The sequence below is a fragment of the Merops nubicus genome, unplaced genomic scaffold (genome assembly GCF_000691845.1).
Source record: "Merops nubicus isolate BGI_N331 unplaced genomic scaffold, ASM69184v1 scaffold20747, whole genome shotgun sequence".
NCBI classification, from domain to species: domain Eukaryota; kingdom Metazoa; phylum Chordata; class Aves; order Coraciiformes; family Meropidae; genus Merops; species Merops nubicus.
This window is the reverse complement of record NW_008618558.1, coordinates 29,741-42,886: the sequence shown is the minus strand read 5'-3', so window position 1 is coordinate 42,886 and position 13,146 is coordinate 29,741. Positions and strand designations below refer to the sequence as shown.

The 13,146-nt window shown below is 37.1% G+C and overlaps 1 protein-coding gene across 1 annotated transcript in view; it reads left to right on the top strand.

Moving 5' to 3' along the window:
• Window positions 1-3,883: 3,883 nt before the first annotated feature.
• The window catches only part of BAIAP2L1 (BAI1-associated protein 2-like 1), a gene marked incomplete at its 5' end in the record, with an annotated part of 30,302 nt that continues 21,039 nt past the window's right edge, over window positions 3,884-13,146 (top strand). Inside the window, 2 exons of the mRNA XM_008943492.1 lie at window positions 3,884-3,959; window positions 7,529-7,615. Of these exons, the coding sequence (XP_008941740.1) occupies window positions 3,884-3,959; window positions 7,529-7,615 (163 nt within the window). The remainder of the gene's footprint in view (window positions 3,960-7,528; window positions 7,616-13,146) is intronic.

Sequence of the window (13,146 nt, the reverse complement as noted above, 5' to 3'; positions counted from 1 at the left end):
TACTCTAGATATTTCTTCCTGGACACTACTTCAAAGACAGCAGCAGTGGTTAACTATGAAAAGAGCACTAGCAGCACATCCAGGTTTTTGTTTGGTTTGAGGAGAATCTGGTCTTCAGTAGAAAGGAAAAAATACATACTACGTTTCTTTATAATGTTGAACAGAGGAAAATCATCTAAGAACTATTTCATTAGGTCATCTTGGAGACCCAGCAAGGGGTGCAGGGGGAAGGAAGCAAAGTCTTCCTATCAAACACAGACCCTTTAGTAGGAAAGTAGATGAGCCTTGCACAGTGCTGTGAGGATCAGCTAACCATCAGTTAACCACAGCCCATGTTAAACCAGGCGAATTCCAAAGGGGAATTTCCATTGCGAAGGTTTTTGCCGCTTCTCGGGCGTTGACGCCTAGAGACTGGTGCAGAGGCTTCTGCTAACAATCAACCACTGTGGCAGTGCAAGAGCAAAAAGCTCCAGAGGCTGCTTGGTCTAATGGAGAAAAGACCCATTAGTGGTACGCCTTCCAGCAGCTGAAGGCACTGAGCTATAAATGGTTTCTTCATCTGTCCCAGCAGTTTTACATCTCCCTTGAGCAGATGTGCTGTACTGGAGCACTTCTCCCGAGTTCTCTGTGTTTCAGTGGATCTGCTGTGTTTCCAGAGGGTGGTCTTTACCTGCTAGACATGAATGCCACATATGTATCCAGTTGGGTAGTGAAAATAAAGAGCCCAGGGGTCGGGCTTCAGTGAGGGGAACTGCTGAGGTCATTCTTGTTGGGTTTTGTTCACTTCCTCCTAAATGAGAATGTTTAAAGACACAGGTGCAATCACTGTTCTCTATTTGAGATCAGAATTAGAGGTCAAGAAAATTGGGATGTTAACCCCTGAATCCTTAAATAGTCATTCCAAAAATCAGTATTTCAAGACCAACAACGTTGTTGCCATTAGGATTTTTGGGTTGGTGGCAGTAAGGGTTTTACTCTTAGTTCTTGTTGTGAGGCGCAGGGTAAGCAGGGACAGGATCTGTCTTAAAAGAAAATTGTTTGCAGCATAGGGTGGCAATACAAGGTGGCACTGGGATTCTTACCTGCCATGAATACACAGGGGTTTTATGTTATGTACACCTTTCTGCTTCCCCATGTCCTTGGAGTACAGGACTCTATATCCCAACACAATCCCCTCATTCACCTGCCTTTTTCTTGTGATTCGCCAACTCCATGTACACCAACAGACATCACCTTTAGTACACTGCTGGGAAGAAAAGGCAAAAATTTGCAATAGGAGGAGGCAACTTACTCCTTGGAACAAAAGCCTCACAGTCATACTGCCTCAGGTATGGGGAGGGCAGCAGAGGCACAGCAGCAACATTTATAGTAGTAAATTAAAGAGCTGGGGTGAATGGAGGAATGTTCCCAGACACTAGAGCTTGAAAATCCATACTGTTAAGTCGTCAGAATAGCCCTTGGCATTGTTGGCCCAACCTGAAACACACTTTCCCAAATGATTTCTGGATGTGGTTTGTGAGTTAACACAAATCAAGGGCCTGGGGACAACTGGTAGGTTGCTTGCATTGATCATGTCTGCGTGGGTAAGAGTTTAATGGTATAGACCAGAAAACAACCCCAGTTGCATTTAATTTGTACAAATAAAGGTGTTTGGGTTAGGTACTGTTGTTCTGTGTCTCCTTTTGATGTCATATAACAGTATCAGAACCTAAGTTTTATATATATATATTTTTAATATCCCTATTTGTTATTCAAAATAACTGTTAAAGTATTCTTGGTGAAATCTGGAGCTAATTCTTTTTTTTTTTCAGTTTTTAAATTGACTGGAGTTCAGGTACAGCACTGTATTTGAAAAATAGTAATAAAGTTCTGTCTGAGTGACCTTGCCTGAAAGTAAGATAAATATGATGATATTCCTGTTCTTTCTGGGTCCGTGTATGTACTAAATATAAATATTTTCATTCTGTTGGCAGTGTAACAGTCAAAAGCTTGATACTATTTCACTTGTCTTGTGTCTTGTATTTCTTGTAAATAGAAAGTGTCTGTTTTGAATTCCTTGAACTTGAAAGTTCTTCTGTATGAAAAGCATCTAGAAAGATGTGAGTTGAGTCATAAAAACAGTAAGGATAACAGAACTATGTCTTCAGGTATCTCATGATCTTCCTTTCTGGACAATAATGTTTTACAGAGTAATGTCACAACTGCAGTAGAAAGGGAAAAGGTCTAGAATGTGCAAAAGCTTTTAAGGTTCTCTATGGAAATACTTAAATCTGCTTCTAAAAGAAAATATTAATTACCAGATTGTTCCCGTGACTTAGAAGCTGGTGTTACATGAAACTGTATTTTGTATGGAAGAGAGAAAAGAAAGGATTAGAACATTGTGGTTACTTGACTGCTGAATGATCAGGCACATACAGCAAATTTGGAATCCTTGTTCAGAGGTTGTTATTTACATACATACAAAGGGGGTTTTGTTAAACAAACATGCTGTGTCTTTAATTCAGCTCACAGTTCTACCTGAAGAAAACAAGAAGCTACCAAATAAGTGAAGCTAAGAGGGCTCTTTCAAACTTATTTAGCATTGTTCAAAAGTTAATTGCAGCATCCAATATTTTGGAACACCACTATTTATGCTACCTGTGTTTGAGACATCTTAAAGGGCGTGATTCTGAGGAGTGAATAACTACCACATTTATATTAGCATGTCAGCTTTTCTTATTTTTCCAGTGCTCATAACAAGATAAAAGTAATTTTGGAATATTGATCTGGGGGGAAAAGGGGATAGTTGTCTTTGATCAGAAAGAGGGAAACTGAAGCTTTCCTATGAGTAGAGACAGCTCAGACTTTGTGGGTGACTTTCCTTTTTCGAGTGGGCAAAAGGTGCTTCTCCTCTCTTCTTCACTCTCCAATTTTGGGTAGATCCTAATTTGGATTCATACTTCATGGCATCACTTATTTGCTAACCCTTTGCAAAGGCTTGAAATCTTTCTGTTTAATGGTGTAGCTACTTTCCTGCTCTGTGAAACTGCCAGTCACAATTTCTACCACTTCATCACTTTGCAGAATTTGCTTGGTATGAGGTAGTCATAACTGGAGCTGCTGAATTTCAGATTCTGGTTGTTTCAGCCAACAACTGTATTTAATGGCCAAAGCAGCTGCAATGTTTTGGGTGGGTTTGTTTGTTTGTTTTCTGTTTAAGTAAGGTCGGAATTTTCACTTTCTTTCTGAAAGAACCATGCCTTCACACAGTAAAATGCAGCACTTAAAGAAAACAATGCCACAACAAAAGAAGCCCTGATAATTTCCCTAAATGCTATCTTTAACTTAGAGAAGGTAAATAAAGTGCTTAGATTTCCCCTACTCAGATATCTAGTGAATTTATTTTCTTTGGTTTTTTTTTCCTTTTCCCAGCATTTTTTTATTTTCAGCACAGGGTGTGGGAGTGGGTTGTGTGTGTGAAGAACTCAAATCCTGAACCACTGTCAGAAAGTTCTTGTTATTGTCTAACTTCATAAAACAATTAGTGGATAAAGGTTTTTCTCTCATTGTCATTTCACTACTACCTACCACAAAAGAAGGATCTGTGCAATCTTTGGTCACACAGTTGATATCCTTTTGTATTATAAACAGCCATATTCCTTTCTACACCTATCAAAGTAGTTTACCTTTTTTCCTGTTTGTTGATCTTAAATGCTCAGTTTCTTCTCCCTTCCATCCTTTGCTCTCCTCTTCCTCCCAAGTCTTCTATTTTCCATACATCCACCAGCTTCATATGCTGTACCTATGAAACATAAAACGAGACCTAAGTGACACTGGGAGAAATACTTTCATCCACTGTTCAATTCCCCTTGTTATAACACAAATCTTGTTTTCTGTTCACTAGAATGTTATGGAACAGTTCAATCCAGGACTGAGAAATTTAATAAATCTGGGGAAGAATTATGAAAAAGCTGTTAATGGTAAGTCTTCTAGGTACTAACTTTAGAAAAAATGATTAATTTTCATTTAAATGCATGTATTGGATATGGCACTTGTGTATAAGCTCAATCTTCAAGCTGAACTTTGTTTAACTGGGGGGGGGGAAGAAGCACAAGCATCCAAACATGTACCTTCTCTTTTTCTTCTTTTTTTTTAATTGACCTGCAGAAGTTGCATCCCAAACACTTAGGCACAGAGCTACTGCCAAATAAACTGAACATAAAGTGTAAATAATCCATATTAGAGTAATATGAATGAAAAAAGAACCAAAATAAATTAGATGTTCTTTTTTTTTTTTTACCTGTAAATATCTTCCAAGGATATTTCACATTCTCATCTGTTCCTGCTTATCTATATCCATCACTACCATAGTAACTGTGAGCAGAACAACCTGAAATAATAAGAGTTGCAGGAGTGGTTTAATTTGTTTTTGTTTTTTTTCTTTGTCCATAGTAAACATGATGCTGTCTTGTTAATGAAGTCACAATCAGAATGAATAAATTTGAATCTTAGGACCCAGGCTCTCAAACCTTTTATAATGTAGCTGTTTACTTTCATTGTTGACTTCAGAGAAACTATCCAAGAATGGGTTTCCAAGACTGGGCTCTAGATTCCCAAAGCTTACATTGCAGGACCTGTTAAAGCTTGCTGTGTTTCACCTATGCAGACCTGTTGAGCTGCTTGATACCATATTAAAGCAATGTAAAATCTTTCAAATTCTGCCTCATTCAAGCCTGTGGCATATCCTTCCCCTACATGTAATCTAGTACTCTGAGAAATGTGATACTGCAGTAGTGCATAGCTAAATAGACACTATAATCTCTCTTCATGCAAATTTTAGACCAAGCTTGAGAAAAAGATGAAACCAAAGCCTGCTGGAAATGAAAATAGGGAAACATTGAGTTATTTGCAATAATTCCTAGCCTGATGGATAAATGTTGTGGTTACCTAATACCTGACCTTAGGGATTATAGTACCAGCAGTAATAACAAGTGTTTTCATGTTTGGCTGAAAGATTTTTATACCAGTTTCTGAAGGTTCTGCCTTTCACATTGTGCCTCTTCTTTTTTAATTCAATTTGCCATCAGTAATTCACAATATAACTGTGCACAGCAACACTGGGGAGGCTGACAGGTATTGTCTAGAAAGTCTGCCTTTTAAGAGTGGCTGATAAAGCATATCTAGACTGAATGCTTAATTTCAAATGAATAAATGTTTACCATGTTGCTGAGAATCTATGTTAATGTTATATTTGGACTCAAATAGTTAATCTTCTATCCATCAGTTATGAGCGTTATAAATAGATCTGTGACAAGGAGTAAATACTCTGTAGCTAGACAAATACTTTGCAACTTTCCAAAGAGAGTAGGCTGACAACATAAAACTCAGAAGACCTACTGATGGGTTTATCATGTATTTTTATACATTTTGAGGATAAAAGGTCAGAAATCCTTTTCTGCAGAAGCAGTTTACTAGCCATAGTACTGGTGAAGAGACTGTGTACACAAAGTGGGGTTCTTGATTTAGCTTGATTAGCACAAGAGAAATTACACATTTTCTTCCTCTTTTTGTAGTGCCTGTATTAGGATGAAAGATTGTCTTGAAGCTATCTTGAGAAAATACTAGCTAGAAAGAGTTGGAATGGCACAGTCTTTGTGTATGGGCAGCATACTGCTCTATCAGCAGCACCAGTATAATTCCTCTCTTCAGAAAGTTTGAATATAGAGCACTTATGAGATGAAGCTTAGACAGAGATTACTCTTGTCTAATTCAACAGAGCCTCAAAAAGAGTCTGCTTCACTTGGAATAGTTTCAGACTTCTCAATGAACATAATATTAGGTAACCAAAGATGTCACTTTTGCTAGTAAAAACTATAAAATACAGACCTACAATGCTGTAACTGGCAATTTCCAATTATTTTTCTCTCAGAAAAAGCATTCTAAAGTCAGCAAGAGTCTGCTTGGCATCCACATTAGGTTAAAAATGTACTACAAAAAATAATGAAGACTTCATAAGTATTTTTCATTGCCTTTTACAATAAAAGCTTGCCAGTTTGTCCTTATGTCTTGTCTTTGTGGACTGCAGATCAGTTCTGGGTCCTATGGAGACACAAGGCAACCACTGTACATCTACTACATATGTGAAATGTTTCTCACCATTGGCCTCCTTGCAGTTTGAATCTTGATGTTTCCGTGTTCATTCAAGCAAAACTGGCTTTGCTGTTTAAATCAGCTATAACCAGGAAATGATTAACTGAGGAAACCTGAAACCTCAGTGATATATATTAGGAGCATATTGGTTCCTGTAAAATTGGAATTGAACTATAAACAATAAAAAGGGGGAACTACTGGGGGATGGCAGGGGAAGAGCATCCAAGTGGTGTTAACAAGGGTCAGTCTTTTTTGGTTGGGAGTGTTAAACCTTCAGGTTTCTTCTTAAACTGTGTATGCACCTGTTACCTGAGATTTTTATTCCTTAAAGTACTTAGAACACAGATTTGTCTGCCATCCTGTGTCCAGTGATGATGATAAGAAACTGTTCTGGAGCGTTGAAATAACTCTGTGCAGAAATTGTATATATCACTGCTAATTTCCACGTCTGTCCAAAAAACCACAGAGATCTTCCAACATTTAAGCTCCCTACGTTGTTGAACAGTGTAGTTTATAACAGTCTCAGGAACACTGAAAACTGAGAAGAGAATGCCTAATGGGTTATCTCCATCACCTGAACATCATCTTTCAGCAATTTAATTTTTCAAGTTTTAGCACTTAAGGCCTAAAATTCCCTTAAAGTGGAAAAGTTGCTGTTTATATGTTGGATCCTCAGATTTCAATGTGTTGTGTTGACAAGAAATCATATTTGTCATTGCAGTCTGTGATGGTTGTACAGTGTTATCCCAAATGGTAATTTTTGTGTGCCTGTATCAAATGAATCAAACCTTTCACATTCAACTTTTGTTTTTAATACCTCACACCTGGCAAACTATATTTCTTCATAATTTTTTTTTTTTTTGAGTTACTCTTTCAGGTAACTTAAACAGTATATGATGATTTGCTTTTGAAGGGCTCCATCTCTCCTAGCTGCAGCTCTAAGTCCACTGTCTCATGGCCAGCAGCCACTTCTCAGATCAGTGGTCTGGCTGGCCAATACAGGGCAGAGACATTGGCATTTCTACTAAGTTTAGGATTGCATTTTGTTTTTTTCCAACAATTTTATCTGTATCCACAAATTTTGTCCTGACCAATGGCTTATGGCTAAACCTACCAACTGGATGCTGATTGCTCCTGAATGTGCATGAGAGCTGGAACTAAATAACGGGCTGAAACTTCATTAATATATTCTGGTGTTCTGTCTTTGTCACCTGATTTCACAAATTAGCAGGTAGCACAGGGACTTGTGAAGCTTTCTCTGATAGCAGGATTCCCATATTGCCATATAACTCTCTCTTACTGTGTGCTCCGGATTGCACTATTTCACAGGATAATAAATTAATGGAAAATACTTTGATTTACTTTTCTTTTAACACTCCTTTTTTTTCCCTCCCCTAAGCTATGGTAGTGGCTGGAAGAGCATATTATGATAGCCTTGCAAAGATTGGGGATATATCAGCTGATTCTCCAGTTTCTAAAGAATTAGGTAAGTGAAATCTCATTCTTTTTAAAAACTATTTAAAAATGGGAACTTTAGTTCTGTGAATTGCCAGCAGGAAAACAAAACTGATGTGAAGTAGAGAAGGACTGGAAAGTCAAATCAAAATCACCTTTTTTTTGCTGTTTTTTTTTTTTTTTTTACTTTTGTGAATATATTTCTGCCTATGCATTCAAAAGCATGTAGGGTTTTTTTAAGTTCACATAATTCTATAATAAATACAGAAAAATGTGTAGCTTCATATTTAGTACAGAGATGAATGTTGAAATATTTCTGCAACAGAATATTGCAGTGTGAGGAGTCCTAGTGTATGACAGCAGTCCTGACTCAAAACATTTTCTGGATGAGTGCCATTGTGAAGACTTCAGTTCTACTTCTGTGTTTTTCATCAAGTGTATCACTAAAAGTTCTTAGACACATTCTATTTATATTCTAGTTGAGATTTTGAAAGGGAAACTGTAGAGTGAGAGATGTAGTACATTTACATTAATGCAAAATTAATCCAAGTTCTATACTTTCTTGAAAATAATTTCTGAATTTTTGAAGAATCATCATTTTGTTTTCCTTTGGCTAGCATTGAAACTGTAGTGCTCAATCTACAAAAGTGAAGTTGTAAAGAAAGTATTTGTAATACCTCTGACAGAAGATTCTAACATCAGTACAAAACAAAGAAGCAGGAACTACACTGTAAAGAGGAAACATTTGCTTAAGGCCTTCATTTGCTTTTTTACAAAAATAACTTGATAAATTGTCTTGTCTCTGAAGTTTGATAATGGGCACTGTAGGACTCAGGAGTGTAATGTGTCTGCTCTGTAACTCAAAACAGTATGTTCATTCAGCTGATTAAAAAAGGATGGTTTTAGTTAACTTTCTTTTTACTGATTCCGATGAAGTAGAATTGAGGGGGAAAATTCTACTTGAATAGTGGCCCCTAGTTTCTATGTGCCTGCATATATAAATTTTTTTTTTTTAATTTTTTTTAAGGAACTGTTCTGAAACCACTTTTGTGTGAGTGTTAGTGTTCTGTGTTGAAAGCTGGGAGTGGCAGAACAGCAAACAGGGCAAAGCAAACAGTCCCAATGTAGTCACTTTCTGTATTTGCTTTGCAGGTTGTTTACAGGAAGCAATGTTGCTGGTTTCAAGCTATAGAACAGAAAAGTATGAGAAAGTTAAAAGTGACAGCCATGCAGAGTCTTATAACAATACCAACAAATGCATAATTAAAATTTTGCAATCAAGCAGTTGGTCAAATGCATGGAAGTAATCTGCTGAGCTTTGTGTGACTGTGGGATACTGTCTTTGTGTTTGAAAATATTATTGTTGGGTAGTCTTGAGCTGAATTCTGCAAACAACTGGCTTTCCCTATTTTGGGAGACAATACAGATTTCTGATTGAAAATATACTTTTGTTTAAGTATGAATTCTTCCCTGGAATTATAAACCTTTTTCTAGATACACTGTGTTGAGAAAACACAGCCCTCCTCAAGGCCAGGCCTCTTAACTCTGCCTTCTGTTCATCTTCTACTTAAACTGTGACTGCAGAAAAATCTTTTCTTCTCAAGGAAAATGGCAGCTCTGGATTTCTTCCAGCTTGCTCTCTGCTAGAGATAAGGGAAGTCAGTGACCATTGGAAAAGGCAGGATAATGTGGTTAGAAATCTGTGAGACATCATTTGCATTTTCTTGAAAAGGTCTTAGTGGTTCTGAAGCTGGGCTGCAATACTGAATTATTTAGCAAAGAAATACGATACACCCCAGATGTCTTTAAAACTAATCTTAGCTTAAAAAGGAGGAAAAAATAAATTTAAAAAAAAAAACAAACCTTACTGCACCTTTTAGTACTTTAAAGACATGAAGATGCATGCTGAGCAGTGTTGGACGTGTCAGGACCACATCAGACTCTGCTGTGACTCGCTTGGTTGTGGACCCTGTTAACTGCAGTGGTGAAACCCTAGGCACAGCCCACTGTACAGTTCTCCTCTGTGCATTCCTTTAGACCTGCCAAAGGAGATGGTATTGACCACTAGCAGCTCTGTCATGCATAATACTTCTGTTACCTTTGCCAAAGAAGAGGTCAGTAGTCATCAGTTAAGTTTTGTGATATGCCTGTAAACTGCTTTTCTGGAATGTATTCTCTTGAGCATCAAGTGAGCTGACACGCTGGCTTGTTTTGTAAGAGCAGCAGTTTAAAGGTGTCTGGCAAAGAAGGAGAGAGGAGCAATTTCCGTAATTTTATGTGTGTGTATGATCTGGAATATTTCTTTAACTTTTTCCTTTTTTAAAAATTATATTATAAGGCCTCTGCCTGTATCCTGTATTAACTGAAATAAATAGCAACATTCCCACAGACTTCAGTAGGAGATCATTATACTTTAATACTTAAGACATTATCCTGGCTCTTCACGATAAATTAGATAAATCAAAGATGACCAAGTTCTAAAGCATTTTGGAACGCTTTATATCTGAGCACAAACTAAGGTACTGTGACCTGGATTTCCAGTGTTTAGATCTTTTGAGAACCAGAAAACGTAAATGTTTTCATTTGAGTAATAAAAAATTGAAACATCCAAAGTAAATATTTAAACTAATGTTTGAAACTAATCTGTTTTAAAACCAAACAAGCCCCTCCCCTCCATGGCTTACCAATTTAACCACCATCAGGGCAACTCTAAGTCCACAGTGGTGTTTTTTTACCTCATTGTATCATCTGCAGCAGAACTGAAGGGAAAGCCTGTCTGCCAGTTAATTATCTTTGACTCATCTTAAATGTATGTGCCTCCTGTATTAGCTTTGTGTTTCAACCATCAGCCACTAGGTACTTTTTGGCTGTAAAAGAAGGTGTTAGAAAAAGATTCCTGTTTTCCCCTTTCCCTGATAGTTAGCATATCAAGCTGTAACTTTGGCAGATACAGCTCATACTAAAATATTTTTTCTGAATTAATGAGCGGGGGAATGAGGCAGGAACCAAGGTTTCGGGTCTTGCCTGTAGCAACTTCACCTTTAGTAGTGGCAGATGAAAAATAATGTATTCCTCTAAATTCTGTTGAGGTGCATTAAACTCCTTACACTTCATTATGAAAAGGCTACAAGGCTCAGATAGGTAAAACACAACATTCTTCAGAGTTTATGGAGAGTATTTACTGGAATATTGCACTGAGTCATTTTGCAGTTCAAACCCAAACCTGCTGGGTGACCTAGAGCGTATTTACTGCCAAGTGTGATGTAAAGATTTATATCAAAACCACAGTCAATCCTTCTTTCTCATAAGGAAATGCAGAACATGGTCTTTCTTTAATGAGACAGTAAAATGGATACCAACCCCACAGCAGGGTAAAAACAGAAATGGAAAAGAAGCAGGGAAGAAAATTTTTAAAGTAGAGGGTGACATGCATAGAGGGCAGAGAAGTAGCAGGGCAAAAATAATGAAGTAAAAATGCCAGAAAGTGCTTTCTTCTGTTGAATGAGATTGGTGCAGAGGAGGGAAACAAGAGCGTGAAATGGGAATTGGATATTCCAGCTGACTCAGAGCTTTTCTCTCAATTCTGTATCTCTCAATTCTGGTTGAAGTCCTCTGAATTATTTTAATACAGAATAACTTAATATGAGTAAGTTTATGAGTATGAATATGAGTCCTTATACATCCTTATGAATAAAGGATAAGTTGATTAGGGGAATATTCTGTTTAATTGTTTCTTTACCTGTGTTTCTAAGCTTGTAGTCACTTGAATTTGTGTGGTTCAGGTTATTTTGCAATATGGAATTTGTGTGTCTTCTTTCTTTGGCACCTTTTGGAAATCCCATGAGGAAGAAAACAGGAAACTGCACATTTGAAAATGTTAAGATTTCATGCTGCTCAAATTGCAGCGTACCACATCAGCACCATAAAACTTTGGGTTTCCATAAAGCACTGAAAGTAATTTCACATAGATACTATACCACTGTTACAGTGTTAGAATAGTAACTTCCATGGTGTGGTGTTAATCCTTTTTGTCTTGCCCAAAATACAGGTTTATGAGGCTTTGTCTTATCAATTTTTAGTGCTTATAATTTCAATAAACTGTCTTCTAGTAACATAGGCTGCCTTTGTAGCCTTCACTTGCTCAAGGAATCAGGAAGTTACTTCCTGCTTGCTCATTGAATACTACCTTGTATCTTCCCAGCTGTCCTCTTTAGACCAGCCAGTAATTGTAGCTACAGCTCATTTATTATGTTGTGGGTGTAAAGTCCCAATTTGTTGTGTAGCAACTGTATCTATAGCAGTCACTCACAATTGTATTATGGGTCTGTACCTAGAGCTTATGGCTCACAAACTGATGAGTTCATTGTTCATTGCTTGTCAAAATATATTTTAAAAAAAAATGTAAAAAATACTGCATTGCATGTTCTTGACTAATGGAACTAAATTGCAGATGTTCAGCATGTTAAAAGGAAAACCAGAGGAGACAAAAAAAAAAACCCTCATCCCTAATCTAACCAAGACTGATAATTTCTTTCAAGGTTACTCTGTTATATGTTTATTTTTATTACAGTCTCATTCTGTTAAAACTTATCTGGAAACAGGTATGCAAAAGCTTATGCTCACCTACAGCCTGAAGTGTAAGAATTTGGGAAAATTTAGGTTCTTTACAGGAGAAATTTTCTGGCTGAAAGCCACTACAGGTAATCAAGATTGCTCTGTGTTGTGGTGGTCACAAGGTAGGGAGAAAAACAACCAATCAACCAAAACCTTCTAGTGGTGTACATAGCAAGTGGAATTCTTGCCTGAGAGAGGATGAGCTCTGAACTTGATGTTCCTCTTATGCACAAAAGGACAATTCTGTAGGTCTAAAAGACAATGTTTGAACATATTCATGAAATGCAGGTTTGCTCATGAAGTGGGGCAACTTTAAAGGTCTCCACAGCTGTGTGAAATACAAAATTTGAATTTTGAAGTGATATAATAATACAGTAACTACAGTAATAGTATGATCTGGATAACCTGGGGCAGAGGTTCTCTATATGCAGGTTTGGGGGTTTTGAGAGCCCTTCATACTCTGCAGTGAGGCAGAAGTCTGTAGTTATTGGGGTAACTGCATATTAGTTTGAGAGTCAAGGGTGATAAACCATCAGTCAGTTATGATAATAAGCTAATGACTAGTGAATATGCCTAGAATTTATCCAGTAGTTTGCATTCCTTATGAACCTGTATAAGTTACCTAGTAAGTTAGAGTAACATCTAACAGGACCGATGAGATCTCTTGGTAACTATTTTCTAGCTTTTCTTAATGCAAACTAGAAATTAATAATGTGATAACAATATAATTTTGTACTAATGTGATTAAAAGTTTATTCAACCCATAGACAGTTCTATCTGCTTTTGTTTTGTTTATTAGTGATAACCACTTCATTTGACATTTGCAACTAAGAGAGATACTGTGGATTTTTCTCTCTTAATTTCTGTTTGCAGAAATGAGAGATTTTCTATATCAGAAACTGTGAACTTTGTGCCCAACTCGTATAGAAAAATTTGTTTTGCTAAAAA